At 39.7% G+C, this 18,413-nt stretch overlaps 1 protein-coding gene across 1 annotated transcript in view; it reads right to left on the bottom strand.

Annotated features, from left to right (window-relative positions):
- Window positions 1–18,187, bottom strand: part of borr (borealin-related) — a 196,568-nt gene extending 178,381 nt beyond the window's left edge. The window contains exons 1-2 of the mRNA XM_068228867.1: window positions 18,071–18,187; window positions 10,031–10,179 (exon numbers count right to left, since the gene is read on the bottom strand). Coding sequence (XP_068084968.1) covers window positions 10,031–10,169 — 139 coding nt within the window. The 5' untranslated portion in view covers window positions 10,170–10,179; window positions 18,071–18,187. The remainder of the gene's footprint in view (window positions 1–10,030; window positions 10,180–18,070) is intronic.
- Between the last annotated feature and the right edge of the window lie 226 nt (window positions 18,188–18,413).

The following is an 18,413-nucleotide window of genomic DNA, read 5'->3' as shown; positions in this document are numbered from 1 at the left end:
ATTTTCTCAACCGTTTCTTCCTTAATGTAATGTAAATTGTCTTCTTCTATAAGTCACCTCTCTAGTATGGGATTAGCCCTTGCAGTAACGGCCTAGTGCCAAGTAGGAGTGCAAGAACGCCTCCTCTCAAGTTGGTATTTTAGAGGCCATGTAATTGACCTGTTTCTTTACTTAATAGGCCTCAGTAGGTTGGGTATTTTTACCCCTGTTTTCATGTCCTTGGAGGACAACTTGAAAGTGGAGTTTGGTGTGGCCTTTGATAGGCTCGAACTTAAGAGCAGGTCGCTCTTTCCTAAATTTTGTTTTCTGCGCGCCTCGAGGAGGCTTTACGGTGTAATTGGGAGCAAGTGCTCCTGGGCATGATTGGGGTCTTCTGCCCCTTTGTTGAATTGTGTATATCGTAAAGTTGGGCTTATAGCTCAAGAAGTGTGTGTCTGGCTCTCGGAGCCCAAATCCTGTAATCACTGTAATTGTACATTATCGATTTGTGTTTCGGCTACTGGGTACCTGTTCTATTTGTTATTTCTTAATCTTGAAAAGAAAATATAACCTTGTTAAATTTTATCTTAACTTTAATTTCGTATTCTGAGACCTGTTCACCCCCGCACCTTCTTTCACCTCTGCTAATCCACCAAACCACGGTGACAGTCTTCATCAAGGATCATGTATTTGAGATACCTGCCAACTTTCAAAAAGAAATCCGGAAGATCCTTTAGCGGAAAATTTTTAACATGTGCATGCGTAACAGTCTTGAGACATAATGAAAAAGGACAGCAAGGGGGCCACAGAAAAATCATCTGCATGAACAAAAGACATGTAAAGAAACTGTAGAAGCTGTACGCAGAAATCCATCCACTGTGTGGTGCGTCATCCAACGTTATAAAACAAGGAATACCGTTGTTAATCAGCCTAGGAAATGTGCTCCGCCGAAACTTACATCTCGAAATAAAAGATTGGTGCTTAAAATGGTGAAGCAAAATCCCCAAATAATGGCAACAGAAATTAGAGCACATCTGGAAGAACATCTTAGGAGGGTAGTTCATGAAAGAACAGTTCGTAGGGTTATGAACAGTACCGGGTACCAATCCAGAACACCAAGACGTAAACCATATGTCAGTAAGTAAACCAGAGAAAGCGTTTGGAATTTGCTAATGAATATGTATCGCAGGATAATGCATTCTTGGATCGTGTGTTATGGTCAGATGAAAAAAGTTCAATATATACCGAAGTGATGGTCGATTAAGCTCTTAACATACCAATTATTTACAAAATTGTGATATTTTTACCTAATTTTTTATTGTTAAAATGGGCTATGTATTGAAAACTAATGACAGTGGTAACAATGAAAATACATTTTTCGAACTTAACAATGAAATATAAGCCACCAAACAGTTCCTGTTTCAAAATCCCTTCTAAAATAACACAGCACTAAACAGACGGCAAGTAATACAACATGACACTCAATACTGTTCATATGTTCGTGGCTGTGTGAAATGCCCTAAAACAAGGATCAACACAACGCTACATTGCACTCCTTACACATTACCTGGATTCCCTCCGTGCCTTCTTCCCTCTAGCATCACGCACACTGCTACACATCCTGCACATCCTTGTTGGGTTTGCTTTTTATCCATCGGAGGAATCACCGAAAGAAAATGGCGGCCAATAAGTTGCACTGGGGTTGCTTTTGTTGAAGGACGACCTGCTGCTTTCGGAGAAAATTCCTCTCTGTGATGTTGTGCAATCATTTTCTCAACGACATCCACACAAAGTCAAGAGCATTCGTCCTTCCTCCATGTTTTTTGAAGAGGACAAAAGCATTCCATACTGCTAGTTCCAAGGAGGAAAAATATCATAAAACTTTCCCTCTCTTCCGCAGCAGGGGGTTAGTAGCAGACCACTGTTTTGTTATACGCGAACACAGATTTAGGTTTCACAACTTCCTTTTTCCGTCCTCTGCGTCTTTCCATTTCTACATTATGGATGGTAGATACGATTCAGACATCTCTTGTCTTTCCATTTTATTGCAGTCAGTTTCCTCGCTGGAATGCTGCAACCTCACCCTTCTTAAGTTTCGTGCTCCAGAAATTTGGAGGCATATCTGCTCTATCGGGGCACACAGTGCCTAACATATCTGTGCGATTGGTAATCAGAATGTTGGCCAGTTGGGGAGAACTGTAATAGTTATCCAGTTAGTTAGTACTCCTTATTCAGCAGGGGTTTCATCAGTGTCATAACTTGTGATGACATGGGTAGATGTTTGTAGTCCTCATCAAATTTAGATCCCTTGCCCGTGTATATGATCACGGACCAAACATAACCTTTAGCTGACTCACACAGCATGAATGTTTTGATACCGAATCTGGCTCTCTTGAGAGGCAGATATTCGACCCAGCCCAATCGTCCTTTATACAGCAGCAAGCTTTCGTCAATTGTCACATCCCTTTCCGGCGTACACACAGTTCCAAATTTAATAGACATGTGATTCAGGATAGGCCATATTTTGTTTAGTTTAGGTTGTGGAGGATTTTCTGCAACATATGTACTATTGTCCAAAATATGTAGGTACCTCTTCAAGTTAAGAAAAGGAAAGGAAGAAGTTGACGAAATATGGGTGTAGCTAATATAGGTGCCTTGGACCAATACATTTGATATGTAGGTTTCTTTACAATGCTTTGCAGTATTGTCAGCACGATAAAAATATACATTTCATCAATTGTGTCCTTCCATTCCGGAGCATTAGTGTGTCTTGCATATCTCTTAGTCTCCGTCACCAAAATATCTATAAAAGCATCGTCAATGAACTGACTAATATAGTGCATAACATCCTCACAACACGGCTGGAAATGTATTTCAGGATTAGCCTTGAAAGGAAAACGTGGTGGGGCAGGTGGTAGTGTTCCAGAAGTATCAATTTCACACCAATGTCTGGCACTTGCAATATCACAATCAGATGAACTAGAACTACCATTTTCTTCTTCTGAACTGTCCTCAAAACCTTCAAAACTATCAGACTCACTAAACTCAAAGTCAAACTCTTCTTCACTCTCCATTTTCACCTAACAAAGTACACTTAGATAGCAAGAAATACGGGAAAGCTGCGAAAACAAACTGCCTGGGTCACCAACATCCACTACAGTTGAGTCAGAGACATCTGTTGGCAAAAATAGGACCCTAAAGTAATAAATTCATAAACATCTGGCAGAAATATTGAGAAACAAGAAGAGTATCTCAAGCTTTTAAATTAGGTACCGATCAATGAGCAACATTCCCGAGTGTATGGAAAATTCTAAATTCCCATTGAGGGAATTAGATATTCTTCACCAATAGAGCATGTCAAAAATGTCAAACATATCAGATGTAAGGCATCACAAATATCTATATCCTGAGAAAGATATATTTTCTAAACAGTTAAACATTTTGAACTCAGTCAGTAGGCTATAGTTAAGTGGCAGTAAAAGATTCTTACATTCAAGCATGCGGGGTAGCAGCGTGATGGTATGGGGATGTATGGCTTCAAGTGGTGTGGGTGAGCTGGCTTTCATTGAGGGTAACATGAACAAGTATAAGAAAATGCTACAAGAACATCAGAAGAAAAGCGCTCAAAAACTAAATCTTAGAAATAATTTTTATTTCCAAGAAGATAACGATCCGAAGCACACCTCCGAAGTTGCTAGATTACGGATCATCTACAACACACCTCATTCTCTCAAAACACCACCTCAATCACCCGACTTGAACCCGATCGAGAACATTTGGCAGGTATTGGAAGATTAGGATCAGAAAACATTACCAGCAAGACGACACTGAAGGAAATTATTCTGCAGGAATGAAACAAAATTGCTGCGGACATAACTAGCAAGTACGTACATTCAGTGCCAAGGCATTCGGCAGCAGTGATTCAATATAAAGGCATGAAAACCAAGCACTAGAGTGCTGTGTTTTGTGTACTTGAAAACTTGTCCCAATGTTGGGAGAAACTTTTTAAGCACGAAAATGTATTTGTGTAACTTATATGCATATATGTGACATTAACATGAAGGTACGATGTATTACAAACCATAGAAGAGGAGTGTATTTCTATTGTGTATGTTTTGGTCATTAAATGTAGTCTTGTAGTAGCATAATGTTTTATTTGAATACTTCTGTCTGCATCTGTATATCATGATTGCAATATTTTGATACCAGTATGTATAGTATGAGCTAAATGGTTCGCACGTGTTGGCCTTTGGTTCAAGGAGTCTCGACTGCGTCAAGGATTTTAACTTTCCTTGGTTAATTCGAACGGTTCAGGGGCTGTCTGTTTAGTACAATCTACGAACTTCATCGTATAGATCCGTATTGATACAGTTAAAACTAAGAAACATTGTTTCGTAGGCTGTCTGTTTGCCGAATTAAACAGAATTCATCTTAGGTAGGGCCGCATTTTCATATGCGTGTAGACCGCCTATCACGTGACAGCCCGAAAGACCTGCTTCCCGGCTCTGGAGGCCACGCGCCATTGTTTTTATAATAATATACCGTATAATCTTGAATACCACCCACACTGTTTTCTAAAATATCGCTTCCAAAATTGGGTGCGGGACATTTAAAATTTTGGGAAATTTATCTTTCCCAATGCGCATAAATCCGGCATCACTGCCGGCGCGGCTTGGCAACAATGCTCTCTCCACTCTCAGTATACGCTACTTCCGCGCTTGGCGTCAGTCTCGCGCATGTTCTCGGAGTATCAACATGAATTCCACAATGCGTTTGCAGTCTTTTACCGTGAGTGAGAAACTGAAAGTAGTTCAGGAAGCCGAATTATAGGAAATTGCTCCGCCGGTAGGAAATACGATATTGAAGAGTCGTGCATTTGCGATTGGAGAAAGAAAAATGTGCTATTAACATGTAGTGTTCATCGTAGAGCTTTTCGTGGACTGAGTGCACAGTTTCCAGAAATTGAAAAAAAAAACTTTATAAATATGTGACAGAAAGGCAGGAATTGGGATATGGTGTGTCAACCAAAATGTGTCAGCTAAAGCCATTAGAGACCGCAAAGGAACGTTCATTGGAAGGGTTTAAGGCAAGCCAAAGATGGGTTTGTAATTTTTATGAAAGAAATGGGTTGAGCGTACAAAGGCGTATCTCAATTTCACAGTCTTCCTTGTGCCTACGATGAGAAGTTGTCGTTTCAGCGTCACATAATTTGGTTTTAGAAGGAAAATGCATATTTGCTTTCCCAAACTGGCAATGCACATCAGACGCCAGTCTACTTTGAAATGCCAGTGGACAGGACTGTGAATGTTAAGGGTGTGAAAAGTGTTACCATTAGAACAGGGGCCTGTTCCACGAACAAACTTTGCAACTTTTCACTTTGCACTTTTCAGTTCAGATTTTGTTCCGCCATCACTTTTCAGATTTAACTTGCAAAGTAAAAAACTGAAAAGTTAAGAATCTTCACTTTTCAAGCCTGTTACATTCCTCCACTGGTACAGAAATGCAAAGTGCAAAGAAATGAAGTGAAAAGTTTTCAGAAATCTTGCAAAGAGACGATTCCCTTTTCATCTGTTATGTACACGAGTTTCTTGGCGTAGAATTTGGTTTAGTGATATAACAACGTTATGACGAGTGCTTTTGTTAGCATCAAGTGAGGAAAGTGATGAAAAATCCAACAAGAGAACGTGCAAAGACAGGATTAATTTTCATAACCTCACTTCGATGGAATTTCGCAAGCGATTTCGTATTACAACACAGGCTGACTATTTTCTTGACGTGATCGGTCATTTATTGAAACATGCAACAAAAAGAAGTCAATCCCTTTCCGAAAAAGAACAAATTTTATATGCTTACACTGGTTAGTAAATGGTGCCCAGCTGCACTGTGTAGCAGCAATGCACGGGACATCAAAATCAATTATTTGCAGAACTGTTACCAAAGTCATAGATGTTATAGTAAATGTAATCTTTCCTAACATAGTACCGTACGTTGGCCTGATAACCCACCTAATATAGCGACGGGATTTCTAATGAAGGGTTAATTTCCCTCTGTGTGGATATGTTGGTGGTACTCTCGTTAATATTGATGCGTGTCATTATTTGAGACCTTATTTCTAAAGTTGTCAAAAAAGATGTCTCGTTTCTCCTTAACAACTTTCAGCACAGCCAGCTTCTCGTAACAACCTTTCTTTCCCATGATAAAAACTTTGAAACTAACGGTACCGCAATTATACCGTCAAGTTCGCCGCGAAAAATAAAGCATTAAAATCAGAGTATTAGGCCTATACAGTTTGCCCATGGAATAAACTTGATCGGATCACTCATTCGCAAAGACTTTTCACTTTGCGAAAAAATTGAGAAGTACAACCTACATCATGGTGGAACAGAAAGACTTTGCAAGAATTGAAATGTGAAAAGTGCAAAGTTGAAAAGTTGCAAAGTTTGTTTGTGGAACACACCCCAGGTGGTAATGAAAAACAACAGTGTACGGTAATGTTGTGCATTCTCGCCGACTGAATTAAATTGCCGCCGTACATTGTTCTCAAGCGAAAGACGCTTCCTAAAAATCTACCCGCTGGTGTTATCGTCAGATCTCAGAACTCTGGCTGGATGGACAGTTTACTTGTGGAAGATTGGGTAAAGTGTGCCTGGCAACGTGGCCTGGTGCATTATTGGGACAAAAGATCTTTCTTGTTCTCGACAGTTACTACAGCCACACCACAGACGCTGTGAAGAAACATCAAGGATGGGAAAACCGACCTAGCAGTCATTCCGGGCGGGATGACTTCTATGCTACAGCCGCTGGATGTCTGCATGAACCATCCATTTAAAGCAGACTTTATAAACAGCTCTATACAGAATGGATGGCGGCTGAATCACTCACCGACGCCAACTGGTCGCATTCAGCACCCGAATGTTCAGCTGCTGTGTTCGTGGATTTTGATGGCATGGAATCGTATCCCTGGAGACCTCATACGGAAGAGCTTCAGGAAATGTAGCATTTATAATGCTATGGATGGCAGCGATGAAGACATTTCGTGGGAAGGTGACGGAGATGAAAGTTCCAAATTTGGTACTGATGATGAATTAACTGTTTGGATATCGCTCTGGAAATGTTTGTTTACTTTTATTTGTATTTTCTAATCATTTGATGTGTGTTAGTAAAGATTGTAAATAATTTTGACTTCACTTTTTTTTTTAATTTTCTTCTTTCAAAATAAGGGTGCGGGTCTTATTCGGTGGCGGGTGGTATTAGAGATTATACGGTATTTAAATAACTAAAAATGTCCCAATACAGTATCCATATTTTACTATTTTGCTTTCCCCCTATTTTTTATGTTGCCCGCATTTATAGTTTTCCCACATCAGTCGTCATTTTACCCCTGCCCCCTGAAAAACCATGCATCAAGGTTTTACTGTATATGTTATGATCACCCCTGAAATTAAATACTTATACAAAGTTACATCTTGATGAGTGCTCATCTGTTCACTTAACACTGGGAAAACTTTCCGTGATTGTATAAAACAAGGAAATTAAGCAGAATATGCCTCTCGAAAAGACTGAATCTCGTTTCTTAGTTGAACTCATTACGAACACCACTAACATACTAAATCGCTTAGAAATTCGTCAATTCCATGAGTTTCAAAACTACCGCCAATTTTACATGCATTTAAAAATAAAAATTTCATGATGTTCCGTACTGAACTGTATCACAAATTGAAATAACAAATAACGTAGTTCAACCTATTCAATACAAATAAATAAGAAATGTAGAGTTACATTTATATTTGAATTGAATAAATGGAACTACATTATTTGTTATTTCAATTTAATTGTAATGTTACATGCAGACAAACAAAGCCTTTCAGCTGCTACGAAGCACGACACAGTTACTGAAGTTGTTTTATATAAATTCATAGCCTGCTACTTTTCATGGATTTCTTTTCTTCAAAATCGCAGCTTGCTACTTGTTTGGGAACATCTCATTCAATGAAGTAGCAGTTGACGTAGAACAGGTGACAAAAACACGGTGATAATCGATAATGTGATTATCGATACATTCACCGGTCAAATTTCAAACACTGCATCTCGTATTACCAGCTACTATCGAAAGCCAAACAAATCATTTGACTGCAGAGAGCGAAACCAAACGCGGATATTCAAAATCCGTACAATAACGTTCAACCGTAGAACCGTAAAATAATCGGAAAGCAACCAATCTTGAAAACCTGTTTGGTGCATCAATTCTTTCACAAAAGGAAATCTGATCTGGTTACAGTTCCCTCAGAGATTTAATTCAAAATCAACTGAAGTACGGTGGGAAAACTGACATGCTTGCAGTAACTGAGGTGCAGTCAGAATTCTTGTTTTTGCTAGATTTTGTTTTGATTTACTGTGGACCCTAACGAACAATGTTGACAGTGAACATTTTCTATCCCTTAATAACACAGTGATTACAGATAGAAGGTGCAACTTGGAGGAAAGCAATGCAAAACTTCTTATAATACTTTCATTTGAAAAGTTAATTTTCTTGTAGATTTGAGCAGTACTGTGCCATGTCCTTAAATTACAAAATTTTAGAATAGAAGACAAAAGAAAAGGGTTTTGTCTAATTTTTAAAATGCTAATTTCAGAAAATTATATATGCTAATTTTCCAGTTTCTAGTAATATGACATATGCGTCAAGTAAAGCCCCATTCACAATGCAAACGTAACGTAAACTTAAAATTAACGTCAACTTAGAAGTTAGCGGCCATGTCATCTAATGGAACCATTCACAATGCGCCAACGTAAACTTAACTGCGAGTCCGTAAAATTAAGGGATTGCAAACTCCAAGCTCTTGCGGTTAATTTTACGTTAGGTTTAAGAACCAATCAGAGCAGACATAAACATTGTATTTTGTGCATGATATGACTTTTTTCGACAAAACACTTAATTCACTTTCAAAATAATCGTTGTGTGTATGTATGTATGATAAAAGGAAAAAGAATTACAAAGACTCTGTACCGAAAATTAATACATGGAAATAAATATCCTGCAGCAATGAAATCTGACGGTAAATGACAGGAGACAACTCGCAGAGCTGGCGAACGGACGAGAGACAATCCCTGTCATAGATAAAACAGTGTCCCTGTATATTTCTTAACATTATGACAGACTACTAGTTTACGATATCATCCAAACATCTCATCAGGGTGTGATAGCTAGGGGCACAGGATACCTTATGCTTCTTTTTATTAGAAAAGGGGAATCATATCGTAAGATAGTATCAAACAGTTCAGGTTTCATCCACATGTACAAAACGAACTGATGAGGGTCATTTCTTACAGTAGATTACCGAAATCGTCATGACATAACCTTCTTTGATTCAAGGTATGAACCCATTTTCTGCACCGTTGCTTAGTTCACCTTTCCAGGTACACAGCTGCCAGAAGCAAAGCAAAAGGTGTTTGAAGTAATATGATTTCCACTACCACGTTGTTTGATTCCATCGAGGTATTAAAATATAAAACTGCGAGATAGCCCAAACTTCCGTGCTAAATAACATGGCAGTGTTTTGATTGGCTGCTGTGTACTATTTACATTCATGTTACGTTCCTCTATTGTGAATACCTCAAAGTATGTCAATTTTACGGTTACGTTACGTCGTTAAGTTTATGGTTACGTTTGCATTGTGAATGCGGCCTAATTCATGAAATGACCAGAGTGCAAATTTGCAAGGCAGATTATCTGCGAAGTTATGTTAATGATCTGCTTACAGTTGAACAATGTGATGCATAAAACTTCCTTTGTCTTATAAAGTCATTGTGCCTGCATGTTTTATTGCCCAGCAGTACTATAAATTAATTTTTTTCTAAACAATATTGAACAGTGATTTATATTGAAATACTTCAATAACACTTAATTTTACATTTCCTATTCCCTCAATATTATGTACTAAACAAATTTACATCACAAATATCTATATCCTGAGAAAGATATTTTCTAAACAGTTAAACATTTTGAACTCAGTCAGTAGGCTATAGTTAAGTGGCAGTAAAAGATTCTTACATTCTCTTTCCAGATTTTCTAGGAACATTCGTTTTTCTTCAGACATTTCTGGCTGTTCTTTCTTTATACTTCTTGTACACCGACTAGTATGCCGAGTAGATGTAGACGTGGATCTTGGCTTAGTTCTTTTCCGCCCCATGATGAATGAACTATAAACACAATACAAACACAGTTAATATTTAGGAAATAAGTAAAATTCTGCATTATTGACTAACAATTTTGGAGGACAGGCCCATGAAATTATAGTATGGCTAGGGTTATCTGCTATGGAATGGAGTACACCATACAGCAAGAGACTCTACGTCAAGTGTTGGGCAACGGAAAATAATCTAACTCTCTCAAAGGACCAGCAGCTTTGAGTGGAGGAGTTCCTTTGGTTGGGTGCTGGTCTCCCAGTGGAGGAAGTGCCACTGATACCCAGCAAGTAGGCCTACGGTATCGTCCGTTCTGGTTAGGGGCAGACTCATTGAAACCTAGCAGTTAAGTATAAAATGCCTTTGGATGTGGAGAGGCAATCTTAATAACAGTGCATATGAAGCGTGAAAGTGGATCAGGACAAAGAGGTAAGTAGTACGGCCTACCCCAGAAGCGACACACGTCATGTCCGCAGGGAGGTGCAAGTGCAAGACCTGGATGGAGGTCAATGGTCCAAAGCCCAACCTAAAAGATCCCTGGATAAGGGTAACTAAAGAGGAAGCATAAAATTGTAGATAGCTTCAAATACCTAGCAAGCAAACTAATGCAAAATACAAGTTTGGATACAGATCTTAGCTAACGGGTTGAACAGGCCAGAATATAACGAATCTAATTCGGAAGGAGGCAGTACCAAGAAAGTGTAAGGAAGTGATGTACAAGACATGCCATACAACCATATTTACACATGCAGCACAGAACTGGACAGACACAAAGAGAGATTCAAGTAAAATTCAAACCAGTACAATGAAATTCCTCCATTGCGAACCACGTGACCTTGCCGCATTGGGAGACTTGTGCGTCCCAATGGAGCACATAGCCAAGCCGCAGGTTCAACCATATCGGATGGGTACCTGTTGAGAGACCAGACTAACGAATGGTTCATCGAAAGGAGGGTAACAGCCTTTCGGAAGTTGCAAGGGCAGCAGTCTACATGATTGACTGCTATGGCCTTGTAATAATACTCAACACGGCTGAAAGCAACGGGAAACTACAACCCTAACTAACTCCCGAGGACATGCAGCTCTCTCTGTATGAATGATGTACTGATGATGTCTTCCTCCCGGGTAAAATATTCCGGAGGTAAACTAGTCCCCCATTCGGATATCCGGGTGGGGACTACATGAGAGAGGGTGATCAGGAAGATGGATACTGACATTCGGCTAGTCTGAGCGTGGAATGTTAGAAGTTTGAATCATCGTGGTAGGTTAGAGAATCTGAAAAGGGAGATGGATAGACTAAAGTTAGATGTAGTTGGTGTAAGTGAAGTACGTTGCCATCTAGTAAAAATGGATGGAACCACAGGAAGTGTTGCCTCCTGGTCACACCGAGGACTGGTTGACAGGGAGGTCCTTAAATAGACTTAGATTTGGAGTGGGTAGAACCAGAGCAAATCTACAAAAATGGAACTTTCCCATCGATACGGCCTTTTGTGACTGGTGAACTTCAAACAACCGAACACCTGCTATGTTGCCCCCTGTGTCCATCAAACTGCACAATGGAAGCCTTGGTGTTGGCCAAACCAAACGCCCTTGAAGTGACCAAATTTTGGGTCAAATCGGTGCGACATCTGCATGGCATTTATTCTTGAAGACTTATTTGTATATATCTGTGTATATAGCTTGTTTCTTTTAAATGTAGTATTATTCTATTGTACTTCTGATTCGAATAAAGAAAGAAAAGAAAGTGAAGTAAGTTGGCAGGAAGAACAGGATTTTTGGTTAGCCAATTATCAACACAAAATCAAATAGGAAATGCAGGAGTTGGTTTAATAATGAATAAGAAAATAGCGCAGCGGGTTAGCTACTATGACCAGCATAGTGAAAGAATTATTGTTGTCAAGATAGACACCAAACCAATGTCCACCACAATAGTGCAGGCCTATATGCCTACTAGTTCAGCAGATGATCAAGAAATTTAAAGAATATATGAAGAGATAAAAGATTTAATACAATACGTAAAAAGTGACTAGAATCTAATTGTGATGGGAGACTGGATTGCAGTGGTAGGCCAAGGAAGAGAAGATAATACAGTAGGAGAATTCGGATTGGGATAAAGGAACGAAAGAGGAAGTAGGCTGGTTGAATTCTGCACCGATCATAATTTAGTCCTTGCCAATACTTGGTTCAAACACCACAAACAACGGCTGTATACGTGGACGAGACCTGGAGACAATGGAAGGTATCAGACAGACTTCATTATGATTAGGCGGAGATTCAGAAACCAGATGTTGGATTGCAAAACTTTCCCAGGAGCAGACATGGACTCTGACCACAACTTATTGGTCATGAAATGCCACCTGAAGTTGAAGAAATTGACGAAAGAAAGGAATGCAAGGAGATGGGATCCAGACAAGTTGAAAGAAAAGAGTGAGGGATTGTTTCAAGGAACAAGTTGCACAAGGACTAAATGAAAAGGTTGAAGGAAACACAATAGAGGAAAAGTGGATAGAAGTCAGTAGGGCTGCTGAAGAGATGTTAGGAAGGAAGAAAAGATCAACTAAGGCCGCTATTAGCTGTGGGCGACTAGTGGCTAAACTAGTTGCGCCACTAGTTGCCAGTGGATTTAAGTACCGGGCGATCAGTGGCGCAACTTGTGAATACCTGCTCGGTTCATACTGGGGAATAACCAATTGAGAGAATGGCGTCCTACGAGAGAACTTCTTCTTGAGCATCTATTAAAAAGGAAAAACCGAAGGGTTAGGAAAGTGCGGAAACATCCTATATTTGTTTCTCGGCTGACTAGAGGATTATATTATACATTGTTTGACGATCTAAATGGGGATGACAGTAATTTTTTCAATTACCTGCGCATGTCAAAGTCGTCATTTTGCGAACTGCTTGGCCACATAAAAGAAGAAATAACGGGAAACGACATACGACTAAAGAAGTGTTTCCCAGTTGAGCTGTAATTCACTAATAGAGCCATATAATGGATCAATGGTACTTGTAAATGTAAACGATTATTGAATTTATATGGGCATTATATACTGTATTTCCATATAAGAGTAGTACACGTTTTATCATACTCACACACCGAGAGAGTTGGCTGTGCGGTTAGGAGCGCGCAGCTGTGAGCTTGCATCCGGGAGATAATGGGTTCGAATCCCAGAGTCGGCAGCCCTGAAGATGGTTTTCCGTGGTTTCCCATTTTCTCACCAGGCAAATTCTGGGACTGTACCTTAATAAAGGCCACGGCCGCTTCCTTCCAACTGTTGACCCTTTCCTATCCCCTCGTCCCCATAAGAGCTATCTGTGTCGGTGCGACGTAAAGCCTCTAGAATATATATATATCTCACCTCAAGTTCTTTAAAATGCTGTTCCAAGAATTCAGTGTTTTTATTTTGTCAGTGTAGGCCTAAGCTTCAGTTCTGGAATCCCAAGTTACCGGTTTTCATTCTAAGTCAAAAATGGTCTTCATTATTTATTTGACTTTCAAATTATTTTGCCATCTCCTTCATTTGCTGTTGTAGTTTATTTGATGTCTCCATCTTCAATAAATAAACTATCGCAATAAGTAAAATTTTCACTCTGCCGCAGCACGATACCAAACAAGGTAATGAAGAAAGATAATGGTTAGGTGGATCGCTGATTCAATTGCGTTCCATCGTCCGCATTACGTCAAGCTGGTGTGAGAACACGAACTTGAGTGACGTTTCCGTATGCGCGGGGAGGTACATCCGGCGACTAGTTGCGCCACTAGTCGCCCACGGCTAATAAGCTACATTTACTGCAATGCCCCGTCACGCAGTTGAGCAACTAAAAGTCGCCAGAGCAGTCACCGGCTCAGATGACAGCCGGCAACTAGTCGCTCAGTTGCGCCACTAGTCGCCCGCGGCTAATGGGCTCCATTTGATCCAATGGTCCGTGACTCGCCAGAGCAACTAGTTGCGCCACTAGTCGCCCACGGCTAATAGCGGCCTAAGAATCAGTGGATAACTCACGAGATACTAGACCTGATTGATGAACGACGAAAATACAAGAATGCTAGAAATGAAGAGGGCAGAAAAGAATACAGGCGATTAAAGAATGAAGTGGATAGAAAGTGCAAGGTAGCTACGGAAGAATGGCTGAAGGAGAAGTGCAAGGATGTCTGTAGTTTTATGGTCCTAGGAAAGGTAGATGCTGCATACAGGAAAATCAAGGAAACCTTTGGAGAAAGGAAATCTAGCTGTATGAATATTAAGAGCTCAGATGGAAATCACTTCCAGGGAAAGAAGACAAAGCAGAAAGATGGCAGGAACATATCCAACAGTTGTATCAAGGTAATGACGTAGAGGATATGGCTCTGGAACAAGAGGGGGTTGATGCTGATGAAATGGGAGACTCAATTTTGAGGTCAGAATTTGACAGAGCTGCGGGAGACCTAAATAGGAACAAGGCACTTAAAATTGATGACATTCCCTCTGAATTACTGACTGCCTTAGGAGAAACCAGCATGGCAAGGTTATTCTATTTAGTATGTAAAATGTATGAGACAGGAGAAATGCCATCTGATTTTCGGCAGAATGTTATACCCATTCCCAAGAAAGCCAGTGCTGACAAGTGTGAAAACTACTAAACCATTAGTTTGGTACCTCATGCCTGCAAAATGTTAACACTTATTATTTACAGAAGAATGGAAAGAAGTTGAAGCTGAGTTGGGAGAAGATTAATTTGGCTCCAGAAGAAATGTAGGAACACGTGAAGCAATCCTGTCTTTATGTCTGATCTTAAAGGATCAAATTAAGAACAAGCCAACGTACATGGCATTCGTAGATCTAGAAATGGCATTCGATAATGTTGATTGGACCAAGCTATTTCAGATTCTGAAGGTGATTGGGATCATATACCGAGAACGAAGAATTATCAACAATCTGTATAAAAATCAGTTTGCATTGATAAGAAATGAGGGCTTTGGAAAAGAAGCAGCAATCCAGAGAGGAGTGAGGCAAGGCTGCATTTTGCACCCCCCGCCCCCTCCTTTTCAATGTTTACATAGAACAGGCAGTAAAGGATATCAAAGAGGAATTTGGAAAGGGAATCACAATCCAAGCAGAGGAAATCAAGAATTTGTATTGTTATTTTATCTGCGACTGCAGATCTCTAGAAGCGGCTGAATGGTATGGACGAAGTCTAAGGTAAGGAGTACAAGATGAAAATAAGTCCAGAACAAAAGTAATGGAGTGTAGTCGAACAAAAGCAGATGATGCAGGAAATATTAGATTAGGAAATGAAGTCTTAAAGAAAGTAGATGAATATTGTTACTTGGGTAGTAAAATAACTAACGATGGCAGAAGTAAGGACATAAAATGCAGACTAGCACAAGCAAGGAAGAACTTTCTTAAGAGAAATTTGCTCACTTCAAACACTGAAACAGGAATTAGAAAGATGTTTCTGAAGACTCATCTGGAGTGTGGCATTGCATGGAAGTGAAACATGGACAATAACTAGCTCGGAAAGGAAGAGAACAGAAGCTTTTGAAATGTGGTGTTACAGAAGAATACTGAAGGTGAGATGGATAGATCAAATCGCGAATGAAGAGATACTGAATCGAAATGGTGAGAGGAGATTGATTTGGCTAAATTTGACGAGATGGCTAAATTTGACGAGAAGGATAGAATGATAGGACACATCTTAAGACACCAAGCACTTGTTCAGTTGGTTTTTGAAGAAGTGAAGGCGGTAAGATCGGTAGGGGTAGACCAAGGTATGAATATGACCAGCAGATTAGAGCAGATGTAGGATGCAATAGTTACGTAGAAATGAAAAGGTTAGCAAAGATAGGGTGGCATGTAGAGCTGCATCAAACCAATCTATGGACTGATAACTCAAACACAATTGAATTCCTAAGAAGTGTATTGATGCTTGTTTTAAGGGGCCTAACATCGAAGGTCATCGGCCCAAGAAGTGTATTAGGAAAAACATTTTTTTAATGAGGAACCTGCAAGACTTTCCCTCAGTTAGACGACTGCTACAGTAATATTTGTTTGTACATGAGAAAGGAAAAAAAGGTTATTTGAATAGGCCTAAATGTAATTAAACATCATCTCATCCTAATAGTTATTTTATAGTCCGACTCGTTGGCTGAACGGTCAGCGTACTGGCCTTTGGTTCAGAGGGTCCCGGGTTCGATTCCCGGCCGGGACGGGGATTTTAACCTTAATTGGTTAATTCCAATGGCACGGGGGCTGGGTGTATGTGTTGTCTTCATCATTTCATCCTCATCACGACGCGCAGGTCGCCTACAGGTGTCATATAGAAAGACCTGCACCTGGCGAGCCGAACCCGTCCTGGGTATCCCAGCACTAAAAGCCATACGACATTTCATTTCAGTTATTTTACAAACGTGATGATGTTTGTTGTTTAAAGGGGACAAACAGGTAGGTCATCAGCCTGTAATGGTACAAGGTGCAATGAAATGAAACTATAATTAAAACATCAAAATGTATCCATTGACAAAAATATAAAACGAATTATGAAAAAAATGACCATGAGTCCAAAACTATCAATGGATCCAATTCACAATGCCTTCAAAGATTATCTTTGTTATAAAATGGGGTTCAAAAGCAGAACCATGGTGTTTCTCCTATATTAGCACTAATTACAGGTAATGTAGACTCATGTTCCTTGCATGGTGGTACTAATCACAGCTAATGCAGACCCATGGTATGTCGCACACAATGGCACCACTCACAGGCAATACAGACCCAGGGTGTTCTTCACAGTGGGACTAATCACAGGCGCATTTTACAAACGGTTACATTTACTACAAATGAACCCGAAAATGTTGTGAGATGGACAGTTGACGATGGTACAATGATAAGTGGGATGAAAAGTCAGGTTTTAAGATTCACCAAGAAGAAAAGACCTACGAGTTTTAATTGCTGTGTTGATGGGGTGATAGAACCTCATGGGGTTCACTGGAAGTACCTAGGTGTTAACATAAGCAATAACCTGCATGGGGTAATCACATTAACAAGATTGTAAAGCAAGGGTACAGATCTCTTCATATGGTTATATGGGTATTGAAGGGTTGTAGTAAGGATGTACAGGAGAGGGCGTATACGGCCCTGGTAAGCCTCCAATTAGAGGTATGCTTAGTGTATGGGACTTGCACTAGAATTATTTGATATGAGAACTGGAAAAGATCCAAAGGAGACCAGCACGATTTGTTCTTGGCGATTTCCGACAAAAGAGTACTGTTACGAAAATTCAGCAAACTTTGGACTGTGAAGAATTGGGAGTAGGGAGACAAAGTTAAACTGCTTAACAAAGCAGGATGTTAATGATAAAGAAGTTAACGGACCAACTAAATCGGTAAAGCAGGGTGTTCCGACCTGTTTGTGTAGATGGCATAGTATGACAGTAGAGGAAAAAGCTTGAGCTGAACTTCTGAAAGTTGTAAAGATCATAATATGAAAATAAAGTCTGAATTCAAAAGGACAAATATTAATTTACACAGAATGGAATAATTTATCAAGGAAAATGTTCAATAAATTTCAGAATTCTTTCAAAACATTTAGGAAAAGGCTAGGTAAACAAATGATAGGGACTCTGCCACCTGGACAATAGCCCTAAATGCAGAAGATTGATAGAATGAACATTTGACAGGTATGCAGAAAGGTCAGTGAAAATAATTCAGTATTTCTAGCGTACAGTAGATTTAAAGAAAATATCTCTTAACTATTTTTCATGAAGTTGTCCGCTACTGGTAATAACGCTCCTTCAATTATATATTGAAAAGATTACGGCATATAAACAGCCTACATCACGTACAATTACTCTAGCACTATAGGAATAAAATTGATGCTCGGCATTCAACATGTTAAAGATCAGATCTAATTACGGTCGTATTCTCAATACGCACCTTAGACACACACCAATAAATAGCTTCCACTTTCGATCAGCTCAGATGTCAGAATGAAAATACTTTTCAACGCAGGTTTGAACGGTTAAAACTCTCGCCGTACGTTTTCAAACTTTGAAACCAAGAGCGTTCAGAAAGGACCTCCTACTACCTATCATGGAATACATAGAACTAAGAAGAGAACGGAGCAATTGCTCTGTTCTGTTATTGAAGTTGATGTGGGCTCGTTGTTTCACCCAGACACAATACGTTAATATGTTTTGCACTAGTTCGACACTCGCACACAATTCCGTGAAATTAGGACACCAATGCAGTTCGCAATGTTCTCTGATTGAGAAGTACT

The sequence above is a fragment of the Anabrus simplex genome, chromosome 8 (assembly GCF_040414725.1).
Source record: "Anabrus simplex isolate iqAnaSimp1 chromosome 8, ASM4041472v1, whole genome shotgun sequence".
NCBI classification, from domain to species: domain Eukaryota; kingdom Metazoa; phylum Arthropoda; class Insecta; order Orthoptera; family Tettigoniidae; genus Anabrus; species Anabrus simplex.
The sequence above is the reverse complement of the archived record's forward strand: the minus strand, read 5'-3'. Positions and strand labels throughout refer to the sequence as shown.